At 31.9% G+C, this 18,736-nt stretch overlaps 1 protein-coding gene across 6 annotated transcripts in view; it reads left to right on the forward strand.

Moving 5' to 3' along the window:
* The window catches only part of Dys (Dystrophin), a 514,896-nt gene that overhangs the window by 441,292 nt on the left and 54,868 nt on the right, over positions 1-18,736 (forward strand). For all 6 annotated transcript variants that reach the window (XM_067286836.1, XM_067286831.1, XM_067286830.1 and 3 more), the window contains 6 exons: positions 784-858; positions 3,535-3,739; positions 9,520-9,608; positions 15,530-15,609; positions 15,682-15,759; positions 16,340-16,506. In XM_067286836.1, the coding sequence (XP_067142937.1) occupies positions 784-858; positions 3,535-3,739; positions 9,520-9,608; positions 15,530-15,609; positions 15,682-15,759; positions 16,340-16,506 (694 nt within the window). The remainder of the gene's footprint in view (positions 1-783; positions 859-3,534; positions 3,740-9,519; positions 9,609-15,529; positions 15,610-15,681; positions 15,760-16,339; positions 16,507-18,736) is intronic.

Raw genomic sequence — 18,736 nt, forward strand, 5'->3', positions numbered from 1 at the left:
TAACAGTATTATTATTATTCTAAGAATGTTGTAAACATAAAACAAAATGTAATGAACATAAATTTTCTTTTCTTTGTTTAGAGATACTCAAAATTCTATGGCTAAATTTATAAATTTAGCATCTATAATTCTATGGCTACAGTAGTTTTAAAATTGAATGTACACAAACATTTTTATTAAGTCAGTAGTGTCTTTTTCAATAGATGACAGTTTAGAATTAAAGAAATCAATAGCTACATAACATGTTAAATACACTCTTGTTTTTAATTATAAGCAGTGCTAGTTTTAGAATCAGTTTCTCTACATGTTTTAATTTAAGATAAGATGATTTTCATTTATTTGAAATCTACCCATCACCTTGATAAATACAAGCAGTGCATACGCAGCAGTGTTACAAACAAGTAATGATAAGTGACTCATTTGATAGCTATTAGGAAGATGGTAAAATTATTCGTTTATTCCTTATTTTTTTAGTGACAAACAGGTGCTTCTAAATAATAGTGGTAAGACCATCAGTAATAATAAAACAAAATTTAGAATTTCAACAATTAAATTATAAAATTTAGAACATAAATGAAATTACTGTTAATATAAGTAAATAAAAATGAATATTTTTTGAAATTTTATGTGAATTTATTCATTATTAGATTTAGATCAATTAAATTATAAAATTTTAAATGCATATGCTGTATATGCTATTAAATTTATATATTGGTAAAGTATATTAAAATTTGTATTTTTACAGAATATAATGATTTTATTATGGATTAATTATTTTTACAGCTGAATTGAATGATGTAAGATATTCAGCATACAGGACAGCCATGAAACTTCGCACTGTTCAAAAAAGATTATGCTGTAAGTAATTTCATTAAAATGGTTTTCTTACTATCACAATCACATGATAAATAATCAGTTTATTATTAACATAATAAAATTTTTCATAGAAGTGTACTTAGAAATTAAATTCATAAAGAATGAATTTAGTTTCTAAATATAAACATTATATTGTATACTGTTTGAATAAACTCTACCATATGAATCTTAATGTTAGCCAATATAGCTAAATAGGAGAAATATGGTAGAGTTTATTCAAACAGTATACAATATTCAAACAGTATACAATATAATGTTTATATTTAGAAACTAAATTCATTCTTTATGAATTTAATTTCTAAGTACACTTCTATGATATATATATATATAATGTTATGGACAAAGTGATTAATTGGGCATTATTCATAATGACCAGGCATCATGAATAATGACCAAAAAGGGCGCACAGTGTGATAAATATTGATTCATTTATCAAATTGACTAGTCATTATGAATATTGCTACCACCTAGTCAGGCAAAGTGATGATAATACGTTGAGGAGTGATCATCTGACATATGCTAGCAAGTCAGCACACAGTCATGTGTGTGTATTGTGTTTAGTACCAAATTTTAAATTTGATTAAAAAAACTCCACTTATTTCATTTAGAAATATTTATTTTTTGTGAATTATTTCAAAGTACTACTAATTGATATTCTTCCGGTAAGTTAGAAGTAACTTCCATTTTTGACTCTCACTTTTTCTATCATTAACAAATATGCAGATTTTGTAAAAATTTAATTGTTTTCACCTTTTTCTGCTATTAACTCATTTAATAGGTTGTTCATTTCACTTAATGATTCCTCCATGATTGTTACTTTTGTCAAAGAAAAAGATTAACTACTGGTCACATAAATTTAAAATTTGGCACTAAATGCAATACGCATGAGCAACTAAAATGTAAGTTTTGATTGGCTAGCGTATGTCGGATGATCACTCCTCAACGTATTATCATCACTTTGCCTGACTAGGTGGTAGCAGTATTCATAATGACCAGTCAATTTGATAAATTATTGAAATTTATTACAATGCCCTTATTAATCACTTTGTCCATAACATATATATCAGGACTGCAAGTGGGTTAATTTTTTATTTCCAGTTAATATCTCTTTTCTATTTTCTGTATTAGGTTACTTTTTATTATTATTTGTCTCTGAACAATTAAGCACACACTCACTATGAGAATGTAGATTAAAATATGCAGTATTGTTAAAACAGAAGGAAAAAAATCAGAAACAAAACATTCAGAAAAGACATAATTTATAGTGACATTGTGCTATAAATGTACTTGCATTCTCACAGCTACTACTTGTGCTGTGAAGTCTAGAAACACAATATTGTATCTCATATTTGAATTTACTAACTTGTAAGTGCAGATTACTATGAATATCTATAAGTTTTCCTTTGTATGATACCACGATGCCATAAAAATGGGCAGCTAATCTGAACTGCAGAATACTTACATGTATGTTGCCTAATCTAGAGATACTAGTAGAACATTGCATCTTTTTTTGGTCTGTACTCTGAACAAATTTATTTTTGTCATTTAATCAGAAAGGTATGTTCATTTCCATTGTCTTGTCTTTTCAGAGATCAGTGTTATGCATACTATATAATTTATGAAGTTAACTTCATGATCTCAATCTAATAATTATCAAAATTTCAATATAGCTTGAATTCTGTATTACTGTAATATGAGTATAATTTTCAATGGCAGAGCACGGAACTAGTTTTTGGTACTCAAATTGGTTGTTCATTGCCATGTGAGCTCATAAGGATCATATCCAAGAAGTATTTGCAAAAAGTTCTCATTGTTTCTTAGAACTTATGCTAGGTTTTCAATCACATACTTTCATCTCTAGTTGGAATCACTTTGGATTAAGCATAATAAATTTTTTTATTTATGTAAAATGATTTTACTATTAAAAACTAAACTTGTTATAGTAAAATATAGTAATTGTATGATTATCTGGTGCAGTTTAAAACCTGTGTAAATCAGAATTGCACAATATCAAATTATTTTTTTCATTTTGAACAGGTTTTAATGTTTTTTTCTTTTTTATCTTTATTGGGTTTTTATATATATATATATCATCTAAAAATAAAAATACAATAAAGTTTTTTAATAACAAAACATTTTTAGCTAGGAGTGAAGACAATAAAACTATTTGTTGAATAGTTTTATAGTTTGAACAGTTGAACTCCTAGGTAAAAAGTCCATATTATGATATATAGTAATAGAAATTGAGCTTTAGATTAGAATTTTTTTGTAAAACAATTTGACCCAAAAATACTATAATAGTAGAAATATTAGTGAATTTTTGTAGGTAGGATTTAAAAAAGCACATTGATGAAATCAAGAAAACTTTCAGGATGAGCTTTATAGATAAAGTAGTAATCATTTCTACATTTTTAATATTTATAAAAATGTTAGGATAGTCAATTTTATTGAATTTGCATTGATACTCTACAAAAAAATGTAATACATTTAATAAAATTTATTATATATGAGTAGGCCTATATAAGTGAATAATTCTTTTCTTAGAAGTAAAAGTATTTAAAACCTGTGGTTACCATATTTCTTATATAAATCTTTTAAATGAATTAATTACTTTTATATTTTTTCAAATCTCATATTTATGTTTTTCAATTTTTTTAGTGGATTTGGCAAATCTGAACAACATCATTAATGCATTTGATCAACATGGATTAAGAGCACAGAATGACAAGTTGATTAGTGTTCCTGAAATGATTACTTGTATTTCTACTATATATGAAGGTTTAGCTTCTGACAATTCTTCATTGGTTAATGTACCATTATGTATTGATCTGTGTTTAAATTGGTTACTCAACCTTTATGATACGTAAGTATATAATTTTTTTATATTTGTAATTACAAATAATAGGAGTTACTATTGAAATATTGTCATATATAATGAAAAAAATTAGAATTGATTATTGGTATGAATACTTTAGGAACCAATTCTACATACAGTAAAATCTCACTTACATGACTACATAAGTGAGGTGGTCAGTCATCCAGGTGGGATTATGAAAAAATCAACATACAGAATGTAATTAGAATACTGTATTGAATCCTGCTAAAAGTTTAATATATGTTATGAAAGTAAAGAAATAATAATAATAAATTCAAATAATACTGTACAATATATTTTTTGCAAAATACTGTAATTTAAACTTTCGTACAAGGGTAATGTTAACACTAAATAATAGATTATTGAAGTACAGATTACATGTACAATACAGTGAATGCAAGCTATTTTTAGTAGGATTCATTCAAGAACTTTACCATACAGTACTGAATGGAATTCTTACCAGTGACCAAGTGGATAAAACTTCTGAACACTGGTAGTAGTTTTGTTACAAGTTGTTTCTCACCAATGGGCTGGCTTTGTGGAGTTTTCTGAATTTTCTTTACATATCTAATGCCTAAAGGGGCCAGTTTCTCATAGAAAATCCTCCCAGGAAGTACCTCCTTGGCAGATCACCCATGTGTTACATTGCCTTATCCCAAAAAATCAAACTAACTGCTGATTTACATAATTATATTTTACAAAATACAATCAGATTTTGTATGAAATTATTGAACAAATATATAATTGTCTTTCTTCTTACTAAATTTTGGAAATAAAATAAATCTTCATTTAAATGTTATCTGCTAGAAGAATCTCAGCAAACTATTCCAAAACTATAACAGTAAATCTCAGTTTGATTTAAAATGTTTTAAACAGTACATTCATACAGTACATTCAAACAGTACATAATGTTTTAAACAGTTTAGGAACATGGGGTTTTCCTATTGTTGGCTACATAAATGGGGATAAAAATGTCACTTTAGGACACTTATCCAGCCACTTACGTGAGGTGACCATCAAAGTGGAGTTTGATTTATGTGTTTCACTTTTCCATAAACTGGGAAAGACTGAAGCAGGTCTTAGTAGTAGATCAAAAGCATTTGTGTGTGTTAATTTTTTCACAATTTTGCTGGGAGAAACATAAGTTTGGTAAAATTACTCACACATTCTGGATGAATCATTCTGGAACACATATCACCATTAACTTTAATTTTAAAACCAGCAGACTTAAATCAAAAACATTTGTCAAAGTTGAATTAAATAATAGGCTTGCTTCAGGTCTATAAAAACTTAATATTCTAATTCAGGAATGTACAGTTCATATGAACGTTACAATATTTAAATTTAGAAATACATTTGAATTTCAAAAGTTGTTCTGTGTTTCATCTAGAGTTATTTATCACATAATATTTTAATTCTGGAATATTATATTTATGTAATTAAGTTTTATAGACTGAAGCAGATCTATTATTAGATCAAAAATGTTTGACAAAGTGAATTAAAGCTTCTGGTTTTAAAATTAAGTTTTACAGTGTGTTTGTTATTTGATTTATATTAAAACTAATGCAAATTTACAGGAGAATGTCATGGATGGCCACATGAGAGGTTTTACTGTATTATCATAACTTTAAATTTCTTGTAATGCCAAGGGAAATTCCGCTTGACAAAAAGATTGATCTTTGGTAAAATTTGATGAAATTTAAGATTCAAAGTCTTAGTCAATGAAAAATAACAGTCACACTGATTTACACTTTTTATCAGGGCTGTGGAGTCGGAGATGGGAGGAATTTCTGGCCAGAGGGGTCAGATTTGGAGTCAGCACATTTTTCCCGACTCCAGCATTTTAAATTTAATTTAGGTTTTTTTATTTAAATGAAAGAAAATTTATTTTATATTTATTAATTTTTTAAAATGTTTTTGTGTTTTGTTATAATTCATATAAAAGAGAAACGTTTACTGGACTGTAAAACAAACATACTACACCTTTTAAGTATCCAGTAGGAAGTTTTATTAGAATAAAAACGTTTTCGGCCGCATTAATCAGCCTTCATCAGTTAACGAATATCAAAAACGAACAAAACTCGAAATTACAAAAAAAAAACGGCGTTTGAAATTTACAAACAACCGCACTTGCGCATTGACGGGTTTAAGCCCCGTTTTCCATATCAAAAACGTGTATCAAAAACGAACAAAATTCGAAAATTACAAAACGGCGTTCGAAATTTTACAAAAAACCACGCCTGCGCATTGACGGGTTTAAGCCCGTTTTCCGTGTCAAAACGTGATGCTAGTCAACAAGAGATTTCCAGGCCGATGATAGGCCGTCCGCATCCCGGTGGTTGATGCAAAGCGTAGATAAGTGCGCCTTATGTATTTCCATTTTTTCCAAGTATTTGATAGCCTGCCTGGATCGAGTGGCTCTGACAATGGAGGCCTTATCCCAATGCACCGTTATATCTTGTTGCCTAGCAAAGGTCGCTAGGACCGTGCTGTCACTGCCACAGGTTATTGAGTATTTATGCTCTTTTATTCTTTGTTTGAGGTTACGTAAAGTGGCGCCTACGTATACAATGTCGGTGTTAAAACGATGATCTTTTATCGGTATAGAATATACCCCTGTTAACTCAATGGAGCGATCTCTCCTCTTGTCGTTTCTCAGTAAGCGGTAAATCGTTGGATTGCGTTTGTAAATTACGCACAAGTTCTTCTCTCTGGCCACATTTTTGACAACCTTCTTAAGAAAAGGCATATAGCTCAACACAACTGCTTTCCGTGAATTTCCACCGTTGCGCTGCCGGCTGTTCTTCTGCAATTTAGTTATTAGGCGATCAACAACACTTCTTTGGTAACTATGCTGTGCAGCCACCTTTCGTATGTAGGACAACTCCTTTAAAGTGTCTTGAATACTTGACCAGTGGGTGTAAGCTCGCCGGATCCAGGAATGAAATGCCGCCATCTTAAACTGTCCGGGGTCTATAGAGTTACTGGGGATGACGAGTGTGAGGGGGTGATATACTGGTTTCCGCCTGCTAGAAGGCGAGATCGAACGAGTGTCCTACTCGGAAACCAGTATATCACCCCCTCGTCATCCCCAGTAACTCTATAGACCCCGGACAGTTTAAGATGGCGGCGTTTCGTTCCTGGATCCGGCGAGCTTACACCCACTCACTGCTCAAGTATTCAAGACACTTTAAAGGAGTTGTCCTACATACAAAAGGTGGCTGCACAGCATGGTTACCAAAGAAGTGTTGTTGATCGCCTAATAACTAAATTGCAGAAGAACAGTCGGCAGCGCAACGATGGAAATTCACGGAAAGCAGTTGTGTTGAGCTTATATGCCTTTTCTTCAGAAGGTTGTCAAAAATGTGGCCAGAGAGAAGAACTTGCGCGTAATTTACAAACGCAATCCAACGATTTACCGCTTACTGAGAAACGACAAGAGGAGAGATCGCTCCATTGAGTTAACAGGGGTATATTCTATACCGATAAAAGATCATCGTTTTAACACCGACATTGTATACGTAGGCGCCACTTTACGTAACCTCAAACAAAGAATAAAAGAGCATAAATACTCAATAACCTGTGGCAGTGACAGCACGGTCCTAGCGACCTTTGCTAGGCAACAAGATATAACGGTGCATTGGGATAAGGCCTCCATTGTCAGAGCCACTCGATCCAGGCAGGCTATCAAATACTTGGAAAAAATGGAAATACATAAGGCGCACTTATCTACGCTTTGCATCAACCACCGGGATGCGGACGGCCTATCATCGGCCTGGAAATCTCTTGTCGACTAGCATCACGTTTTGACACGGAAAACGGGGCTTAAACCCGTCAATGCGCAGGCGCGGTTTTTTGTAAAATTTCGAACGCCGTTTTGTAATTTTCGAATTTTGTTCGTTTTTGATACACGTTTTTGATATGGAAAACGGGGCTTAAACCCGTCAATGCGCAAGTGCGGTTGTTTGTAAATTTCAAACGCCGTTTTTTTGTAATTTCGAGTTTTGTTCGTTTTTGATATTCGTTAACTGACGAAGGCTGATTAATGCGGCCGAAAACGTTTTTGTTCTAATAAAACTTTCTACTGGATACTTAAAAGGTGTAGTACGTTTGTTATAATTCATAATAAATCACCAAACGATCACCTAAATATCGGACTACAATATGGTTACTTAAATGCATTAATGATGGTACAAATTACTTTGTACCATCATTCAAGTAGTCATATTGTAGCCTGATATTTAGGCGATCGTTTGGTGATTTATTATATACTCATCAGGCGTAGTGATGTTATTATTTGTTATAATTCATTTATTTTAAATACAAAATGCAACAATTTAATTTATTAAATATGTATCAATAGTTTTCCTTGTAGTATTTGTGTTTAGTAGTTAAATTATTTTGACCCAATTGAATTTGAATATTTTTAATTCATTCCTTTATTATCCCTGCTCTAAATAAGTACTCTATTTTTCTGAATGAGCCAGACTAATTGATCAGAGTATATAATTTTCTTTTCTGAACAAGGGGCTGAAGTACTAGCTAGTACAAGGGGCTTTTTAGTTGGACTAACTTTTCTGGAAAGGTGAAATTGAAGTGTGAATGCTGTGGAATAAAGATGTGTAGATGTAGAATTTTATTGCTCCCCTTTTTCCTCTTATTAAATATTTGTAAAAAATTAAATTTTTTATACAAATAAATATTAATGTATGTTAAATATTAAAAATACTAACTATAGAAGTATTTGGGTAAATGCCCAAAGTTCATTTCAGAGTATATAGTAAGGTAAACCACCTATGAGTGCCTCTGCTCCCATAAAATGACTTGGTTTTTAATTTTGCCGGAGTCGGAGTCGGCCTACTAAAATTATCAGGAGTCAGAGTCAAGTGTTTTTTTACCAACTCCGCAGCCCTGCTTTTTATTCAGTAAAATGTTAATGAATTTATACTATTTTTCTTGACATGTCGCATATGTGTAACGTGTCGAGAATCCTTTAGAATGATTCAATTATGTCACAGCTCTTTTCTCAGTTTTTACTCATAAATTCAAAGAGAATAGGATTTACCATTTTCTACTATATTACAACTTTATATTTTATGTATTAAACCTAGCTCAATATCAGGAAATTTATTGTAAAAAAAAGACAAGAATAAAAAACAATGAATTTTATTGAAGAGCATGAATGTTTATCATTACTGTAATTGGGGAGGGGAAAAAATTGGGATTGAGGATGTTAGTAATAAAAGTGAGATTTTTAACTCAGAAGAGGAAATCTTTTAGCTACAAGTGAAGAAGACATTTGAAATTCATTTCCATTCATTTTGTAATGATTAATAAAAACAAAAAAATGGAAACTTGGAACCTATTCTTTCATTTCTTATATAAATGCTAAAATCATGTAAACTGAGACTGATTTTATATGAAACCAATCTACCTTATAAATCAAGGATTAAGTATATATTAATAGCTAATAAAAAAATTGTTAAGCAGGATAATATTATTACATTTTTAGTTTTTATTTTATTAGAGTTTTCCAATGTTTTCTATTTGAAGATAATCAAACATTCAATTCAAACATTATCACTGTTGTTAAATAAATGATTTTACTTAACTATATTATTAAATTTTAAATTCATTTAATAATAAAATCTTATTTTAAAAATTTAATATCAAACATAATATATTATATATTATATTGAATTTAAAATTATTTTAAAACTTTTTAATAATGTAATTTTAAACAATTATTTTTAAAAATTATTTTTTAGAGTTACTCGGACAGGCTATATAAGAATCTTATCCTATAAAGTTGGTCTTGTCCTTTTATCCAGAGGCACATTGGAAGATAAATTTAGATGTAAGTTATATATGTAAATTAGAAAATATGAGTATGTTTATGTATGATTATATAAATTGTTAACATTATATATATGTGACTTACTTAGCATTTAAAATTTTTAATTGCTGAAAAAGAAAGAACATATATAACAGGTGGGCAAAGAAAAGTTCACTGGGAGCCGAAGTGTAGGTTTTGCAAAATGCATGGGAGCCGCAGTTCTGTACTTTTTTATTCTGTACCGCGATTTTATTATATAATAAAAAAATTCAATATTTGTTTTATATTATATTTATAATAAACATATTTTCACAAAATTGTGGAAATAAAATTGTAAAAATAATAATAAAAAGCAGAAATTAACACTTTCAGCAAGAGCCACATGTAACTCAAAAAGAGCCACATTTGCCCACATCTGATATATAATATGGGGACTTCAAATGAGATTTTATTAAAGATATTTATTGATTGACTAAATCTAAATTACTCTATAGTTCTTGGTCCATCTTAGATATCTGATAAATTGCATTAATTATTGCATTAGTTCTTTACATGTATTTTGAATTCTTATATTTTACTAAGAACTCAGTATTATAAATTGTAATATTGGATATATTATTTTGAACAGATTTGTTAAATGAGAAACAATTATCAGGGTACAATAAGCAATTATTTTGATGCAGCTATGCAAAGAAAGTGCATATATTCAAGATTTTATATGAGAGAAAATCCCACAAAGAAATCTAAGGGGATTAGATCAGATACGGGGTAGCCATGGTATTGAGTGTACCAGACCACAGCCTGCACTTTCTCCTGTGGCAAAGCCATGACTGGACAATAATGTTCACGATTTAATTTCTCCACTATCTTGCAGTATAAAATATCTCTATAAAATTTGATAAGTCCCACCAAATCCCACTTGTTGCTTTTATGTATCTTAAACCATTCATTTTTTATGGCAAATTAAAATTGGTTACTTTTGAGCAGAACATCCTGTATTATAAAAAAAAAGTGCATATCATAGATAGTAACATATTTTATTATTTGAAGAGGTTGTGGCAATAAAGTGCCTAAGTGATATTTTTTAAAATTTTGCATTCATCAAATACAATCTGCAATGAAAGTTGCAAGCCACTAGCAAACATCTTCTAGCTATCACTCAACAGATATCATCACCATTCTGAAGTGACCTTGTTGTAAACTTGCAAATGCATTTTAAATATACACACAGTAAAACTTGACATGGCAACAAGTAATCAGAAAAAGTTAAAGGTAATCAAGTAAAGACTGTCATGTGATAAATAGCATCACACAACACTGCTATTAATGCATTGTTCTCTTAATGTAACTTTAAAAATCTCTAATATTTCTGCAATTTGAAATTTGTGTTTAACATATATTTGTTTTTGGGCCCCATTGAAATCTGCTGAATCTCAGGTTTACTTGCATGTTGAGCAAGAGTAGTTAACATATTAATGTTATATTTATGTTCTCTGATCCTATATGCTAACAATTTTTGAAATGGACCTACAAGCTGAAAATATTTTTAAAAATTATTTTCAAAAAATATCCTTAGCTCTTACCTCCTTACAACATAGTTATTTTAAAATCACTTTTTAATACATGTAATAATACAAAATTTGTGAAGGACATAAAGCTATAAACATTTTTATTAAGTTAAAAATATGAAATTTGTTACTTCTTTTAAGAGGCTAGTATTCAATAAAGTATATTTTAAAACAAAAAAGGAAAATAAAGTTTTGCAAATGTATATAGACAGTTTTTGTTTCAACTTCCGATCGTGCAGGTTAACAGCCAATCAAGTGGAAGGAGGCGGGTATGCACGGAGGGCGATTGTACATCTCCACTATAGCCACTGCCACTTTCAATATCATTACACCATTATGAGCTTAGTTGCAGGCACGTAAACATGGCTGCTACGATTGACACTCCTGTCAAGTGCGATATGCATAGTGTAATTTGGTTTCTTCAAGCTGAAGGGAAAAGTGCTGAGGAAATTCATCAAAGAATGAGCCGGGTATACAGTGAAAACTTTATGAGTGATGGTGTTGTGCATGAACAGTAAAGGAAATTTAAAGAAGGCCGAACCAATGTTCATGATGAAGGGGGACAAGGATGCAAGTCTTTCACAACAGAAGACAATGTTTAACAAGTTGACCACATGGTTCAAAAAAAAAAAAAAAAAAAAACAAACAAAGGTTTACCATAAATGAGTTGTGTGTGGCATTTCCTGAAGTTTCAAGATCATCTGTTTACAGGATCATAACAGATCATGTATGTTACAAAATACTGTGCGCTCAATGGTTTTTAAAGTTGTCAGATGACCACAAAAGTCACTGAATGGCAGCAGTGCTGACATTCCTCATCCATAATGAAGCTGAAGGTGACAATTTTTTGACATCAATTATGACTGGAGATGAGACTTGGGTTCAATGTGTCACCTCTGAAACAAAAGAACAATCACAAACAATGGATGCACTCAAACTCACCAAACAAACTGAAAAAGTTCAAACAAACCTTCCACAACAGGAAGGTTGTGGCTACCATGTTTTGGGACCAAAAAGGTGTGTTGTTTATTGAGTTTATGGAACTAGGGACTACGATCAATGAAGCTGTTTATTGTAAGACTTTACGACAACTGCAGAGAGCCATTCAGAACAAAAGAAGAGGCATGATGACTTTGAGTTTTGCTGACTCATGAAAATGCTTGACCTCACAGTACTGCTGTAATTCAACAGCTTCTTCAGCAGTTTCAATGGAAACTTTTTGAACATCCAGCAACTTCTACCTCTTCCCTGAACTGAAAAAGTGGCTAGGAGGGCAGAGGTTTGAGACTAATGATGATCTTCAAAAAAATGTTAAGACAAATCTCAAGTTACTGGTGGCAACATTCTATGAGGCATTTGTCATATCTTTGGATGAGCTTTGCAATCCCCTCTTCAATTTTCACAGTAATTATGTCAAAAAGTAATCATATTTGTACCAAACTTTTGGTAATAAATTAATTTTGTTATTTACACTTGTCTTTGTTTTATGAACCATAAAGGTTGAAACAAAAACTGCCCTCATATATAAACTTGATTTTAGGATTTGTACAAACAGGCTAAAGTTTTTTCTCAAAATTTTCTTAATGAGGCTTAGGTCCATTATTGCCCTGAGCTATTCATTTTGTATTTTCAAGTATGACAATTATAGTATTAGTGTTATATGTTTTGGATATACAGGGTGCATAGGAAAGTCTCTTTAACCGGAAAATTCTTGCAAACAGAGAGACCTATAGCTATGCAAGTGAGGTAATGATATAGTAAAGCGACTACGCCCAACCTAATTCAAATGACAGCAGTGCCCCTAGTGACAAAATTTGGAAGATAGGCAGTGCAAATCGAAAACGAAAACAGATAGAGCAAACTTTCCAATTAGAAAGTTTCAGAACATCAATTAATTAGTACGAAACGACATGTGGTTCACACGGATAACATAAATTGTCGCCTGTATACCCAAAAATATCTGAAAGCAATGCACGCCATTTTGTGTAAATGTTTGAAAGAAATAGTCATAGGTATGAAGAAATACACACAGTTTATTGCTCAAAATACGTACTTATGTCAATACAGTTTGATAACAATGGCGTGTATCATGAGCAATGACAAACTTTTCGAACATACTTGACATTAACTTGTTATCACTGTGTGAGGGGGAGTCGTGGAGTCGTGGAGTCGTGGACGGTGTTGGTGACTTTTCAAGTGAGGCTAGAAGTGACGTTTTACGGTAGCAGTGTGGAAAGTAATTGAATATGGTGTATCAGAAAGTTCACGAATACACAAATATTCTAAGAATAAGTTTAATAAGGTGTTTATTGCAAATGGCGGGGATAGAGTCTAACCCCGGGCCTTTGGCTAGATCTCCTCAGGAGATTGATCGTGCAGATATGCAAAGTAAGAGGCGTGGAAGACCCCGGAAAGGTAGCGCGAAAGTCTTAGAGAGAGGAGATGAGTTATCAAATCTGAAGAATGGTGAACAAGAACAAATTGTAGAAACCCCTTCTAAAACTAAAAGTGGGATAGTGAGAGACTCAAATATTCAAGACTACTTTGTATCGGCAGCGGAAAAAGAAGAATGTGAAACGGAAGAGACTCAATACACTTTAAAAGGAATATACGAGTTGATTCAGGAAAAGTTTGTACAGCTAAAATCAGATTTAAGTACGATAAAAGCAGAAGTAACATCACTAAAGAAAGAGAATAGAGAATTGAGAGAGGATTTGGATAAAGCCGTCCAGAGAGTGATCGACCTCGACCAGATAGTTAAGTCTGGCAAACAACTGCAAGGTAAGCTGGAGTTTCAAATTGATTCTTTGAGAAACGAGAAGGTAAAGAACAATATTATAGTCCTGAACTTCCCGTTCAAGACAAACGATCTCACGGATGAAATTAATTATTATATTAAGAACGACCTAGGATTACCTGACTGTTTGCCTGATGGTGTGGTCAGTGTGTCAGATGGAGAAGATAAATCTATTGTGAAAATTTTATTAAGTTCTAGCTATGAGAGAAACTCGATTTTGCGAGAGTTTTGGAAAAAGAGGTCAAAGTTATCCGGTACAGGAAAGGGAAAGTTTCTATTTATAGCAGATCTATGCAAGAGATCCAGGATCAGAAGGAAAAAATTAACTTTAATGATAAGTCAGGAAAAAGCTAAGGGTCATAAAATAAAGGTTAGAGACGATTATTTCATAAAAGATGGTAATATTTTTACGTATGATTTAAATCTGGAAGAAGTAATTCAGATTAAATATTTTTTATGAGTCGCCAGACTGTTGATATAGAGAGGTGTGAGCAGGAGAGGTTGGAATTTGATGTTAATATAGTTCACTCCATTGTTTATGCAGACGATATTGTGATAATCGCCCCCACTGCTGCCGCTCTACGGAGGAAAATTCAGCAAACAACTTTATATTTTAATAAATTAAAATTGAATATTAATCCGAAGAAATCGGCTATCATGGTGTTTAGAAATGGTTCTAGGATTTCAAAGAGAAATCATTACGTTCAGAATCGAGAAAGAACTGGGTAAGTCAACTGACTAGAATAATTAATAATTTTGGATTCTCGATGGGGCCGATTATACACCTTTCAGAGATTAGTGAAGAATTATGTAGACAGCTTACTAGAAGCGTAATGGAGAATTCATTGGTACTGGACGCGGAGGATATCTGGTTACGAAAGATGCTGAATTCATATAATATAATACTGGACTACCCAAATATCAATAATTATAAGTTACTTAATCTCCCCTTTGGTGTTAGGAGGTGCTTCGCCCAGCTTTGCCTAAATAATGATGTAATAATGATTTAGAATAGAGATATAAATCTTGTTTTCAAAGTGAATGGCTGAGGTGTCGTGAAAATTTCTCTAATTTCTCTAAATTTCATCTGGTCTGTGGATGCGGAAAAGCAATAGTCCTAAGACAAAGTTTCGATTTAAATTTTTTAAATGAGTGCTCCTCGGAAAAAGAAATGTATTTTTTTCTTTCCATGTGGCTAAGTTAAAATCTATTTATAATTTGTATAATTTTGTTAAAAATTTGTAACTATATAATTGCTAGTTGAAGTGTGTCGAACAAACTCCCCTTGTAACAGGCATAGGCCTAATACAAATAAAGATGGGTTGGATTGGATTGGTTATTACTGTGTGACAGTTTGCCTTTCCGTTGTTTTTTGTGTGATGTTATCAAATATATTTTTGTTTGGTATATATTGATGTTATATAACAAAAATAGTAAAATTTTCATAAATAACATTTTTTTTTTGTAACCAATATTACAACTGATAAGATTATAATGAAAAGTTTTACTATTAAACTTAGTTATATTAAAAATAAACAACAGATTATTATTATTAATAGTTTTGTAAATTTTTCCAGATTTGTTTCGACTAATAGCAGATGCAAATGGTGGTGCCGATGAAAGAAAATTGGGATTATTACTCCATGATTGTGTCCAAGTAAGTAAATTTTATCAATGAAAAAACAATTTTCTTGAATTAAAAAAGTAAAAAGTTTGTTATTTCTTTAAGATTCCTAGACTTCTTGGTGAAATTGCTGCATTTGGAGGTAGTAATATTGAACCAAGTGTAAGGAGCTGTTTTGAAAAGGTAATGTATATTTCTAAGATTAAAATATTATAAAAAAAAAATAGTTAAACATTTTCTCAAATGACAAAAAAATTAATAAAATATACCTAAGTATGAACTTAGTTTGAATATAGTTTAATATACTTTGGCAAAACATTTGGTTTTCAAAATTAATCAACTTAATATATATTTAGCCTGAACAGTTTGAAGAAGTACACTTAATGAAATATTGGATTCATAAATCGATTGGACTAAGCTGTATGTTCAGAATTATAAACAAAAAGAAACAAGTTCCTTTTGTTTATAAGTAAATCTATTGTAGTTTTCAATTATTTTTGTTTTATAAAAAATAAAAAAATTAATTTTTCTATATCTTGTATGTTTTAATGTGAACTTTTTATTGTTTAGATTATTAACAAATTATAGTTTTCTTATTATTTTATAAAAATTAATTTAAAAATATAAATTAGAAAAACAGAATAATGTTCTTATAATATTTATTTTAATAAAACAAAAGTTATTATATATAGTAAAGTAGTAACTAAAATATTTGTTTATTATCTACTATTACTTCATTTATATGATTTTAATGTGCTTCTAGGCTGGAAACAAAAAAGAAATCCAGGCTGCTCATTTTTTAACTTGGTTACAGCAAGAACCTCAGTCACTTGTTTGGTTACCAGTTTTACATCGATTAGCTGCAGCAGAAACTGCAAAGCATCAAGCAAAATGCAACATTTGTAAACAGTATCCAATTATAGGATTTAGGTATCAAAATATATTAAATAAGTCTTTCAATATACCATCCTAGCATTAATATTTAGATACTTTCTGATCTCCAATCATTTTTTTTTTTTTTATTAAAAAAATAACAAATTCTGAAATGCCATTAAAAGGATTCTAGTTTTATTTGAATGTTTGACATCAGTTTTGTGTTGTGTATGCAAGTTAATATATCTGAGGATATATAACAAACATAATCAAAAAAGTTTTTCATTTAGGAAAAAATTTATAAGAAAAGAACTTTTAGTTATGTTAAATAGTTTTGGAGATATTTGCTTTTAATACTTTAAATCAGTGATTCTCAAACTTTTTCGATCCACCACTCCCTTTGTCCGTAAAGTTATACCCAACGCCCCCTAACTCATTTTCTCTTGTGTGAGAAAGAATCTCACACTTTGTGCCCTTACCGTACATTGTTCTCAACATCTGGAAACCATTAAATGCAATGTTTCCTCTTATCCGTTTAACAGAGGAAAGGGAACGGCTGTCAGTGACCCCAACTTTTGCCTTTGGTCACCGTTCAGTACCCTGCCTCCAGCGCCCCCCTAGATTTACTCACCGCCCACAAGGGGGCATTATCGCCCACTTTGAGAAATGCTGCTTTAAATGAATGGCCCATTTATAAGTATATATCTACACATTTATATTTTTCTTTCTCTCATGGGATTCAACAATTCAAATTAAAGAATTAATGGGTTAAGATTTAGATTTTAATCACTAGAACCTTATTCTGTCTTCGGATGTTTGCATTCTCAAACTAGTCATAACAACACAACCAATATAAAATATACATAGGTTCCAACAAGAAAATATTCTGACATCTATATATAGTTACATCTACCAGGTGTATAAGCTTAAATCCGCTGTTTGATAATTTGGCATCTCCATGGATGCTGGATAAATCCAGCATCCATGGAGATGCCATATTTTTTTTTCGATGATTTTGACATTTGTCAACATTAATCAGTGCACATCATCAGCGATTTCATACAACATCATACATTTTTCCTTTGGTAATCATGCCTAGTTTTGTGCCAGAAAAACAGCATATGCGGGAAGCTCTGCTTTTCTGCTTCAATTTGAAGAAATCGGCTGCCGAAGCTCATCGAATGCTTGTGGAGGCCTATGGCGACAGTGCTTTATCGGAAACCACATGCAGAGATTGGTTTCATCAGTTCAAAGACGGCAATTTTGACCTGAGCAACAAGAAGCGTGAAAATCGGCCAGGAAGGTTGAAGACCATCAATTGCAGGCTCTTTTGGACGAGGACGATACCCAATCACAAAAAATGCTTGCCAAGCAACTGGCTGTTACTCAACCAGCCATTTCCATGCGTCTACATGCCATGGGAAAGATTCAAAAGATCGGAAAATGGGTGCCGCACAAATTGAACGATAGGCAGATGGAGCGACGCCAAAACACATGCGAAATCTTACTCGCCAGACAAAAAAGAAAGTCGTTTCTTTATCGGATTCTAACTGGTGACAAAAAATGGATATATTTCGAGAATCCTAAACGCAAGAAATCATGGGTTGATCCAGGCAAACCAACAACATTTTCCCAAGACCAAATCGCTTTGGATGGAAGACAATGCTGTGCATTTGGTGGGATCAGCAGGGTATCGTCTACTATGAGCTGTTGAAACCTGGTGAAACTGTCAATGCCCACCGCTACTACCAACAACTGATCAAATTGAACCATGCTCTGCGTGAAAAAAGGCCAGATTATCAGCAAAGACACAACAAGCTGATTTTCCTCCACAACAATGCACCATTGCACTCGTCAACATTGGTCCGAAACTACTTGGAGACACTCGACTGGGAGGTGCTACCCCATCTCGCTTATTCACCAGACCTGGCCCCTTCTGACTATCACTTATTTTCGTCGATGGGCCATGCGCTTGCTGAGCGCCACTTCGATTCTTACGAAAATGTCCAGAAATGGCTTGATGAGTGGTTTGCCTCGTAAGAAAAAGAATTTTTTTGGCATGGTATCCACACATTGCCCGAGAGATGGAAAAAATGTGTCGCTAGTCAGGGAAAGTACTTTGAATAAATTTGTTATTGCTTGCTATGAAAAAAACGTGTTTTTTTCTGACTAAAAAACAGCAGATTTAAGCTTATACACCTGGTATACTTTCATTGCATTAGCATCAACAAGCTAAGACCAAACCATAAAATAAAGCTTAGCACCATGAAGTTGCCTTTGTTAAACT

This window comes from Centruroides vittatus, unplaced genomic scaffold (assembly GCF_030686945.1).
Source record: "Centruroides vittatus isolate TY-2023 unplaced genomic scaffold, ASM3068694v2 scaffold_386, whole genome shotgun sequence".
Classification (NCBI taxonomy): Eukaryota; Metazoa; Arthropoda; class Arachnida; order Scorpiones; family Buthidae; genus Centruroides; species Centruroides vittatus.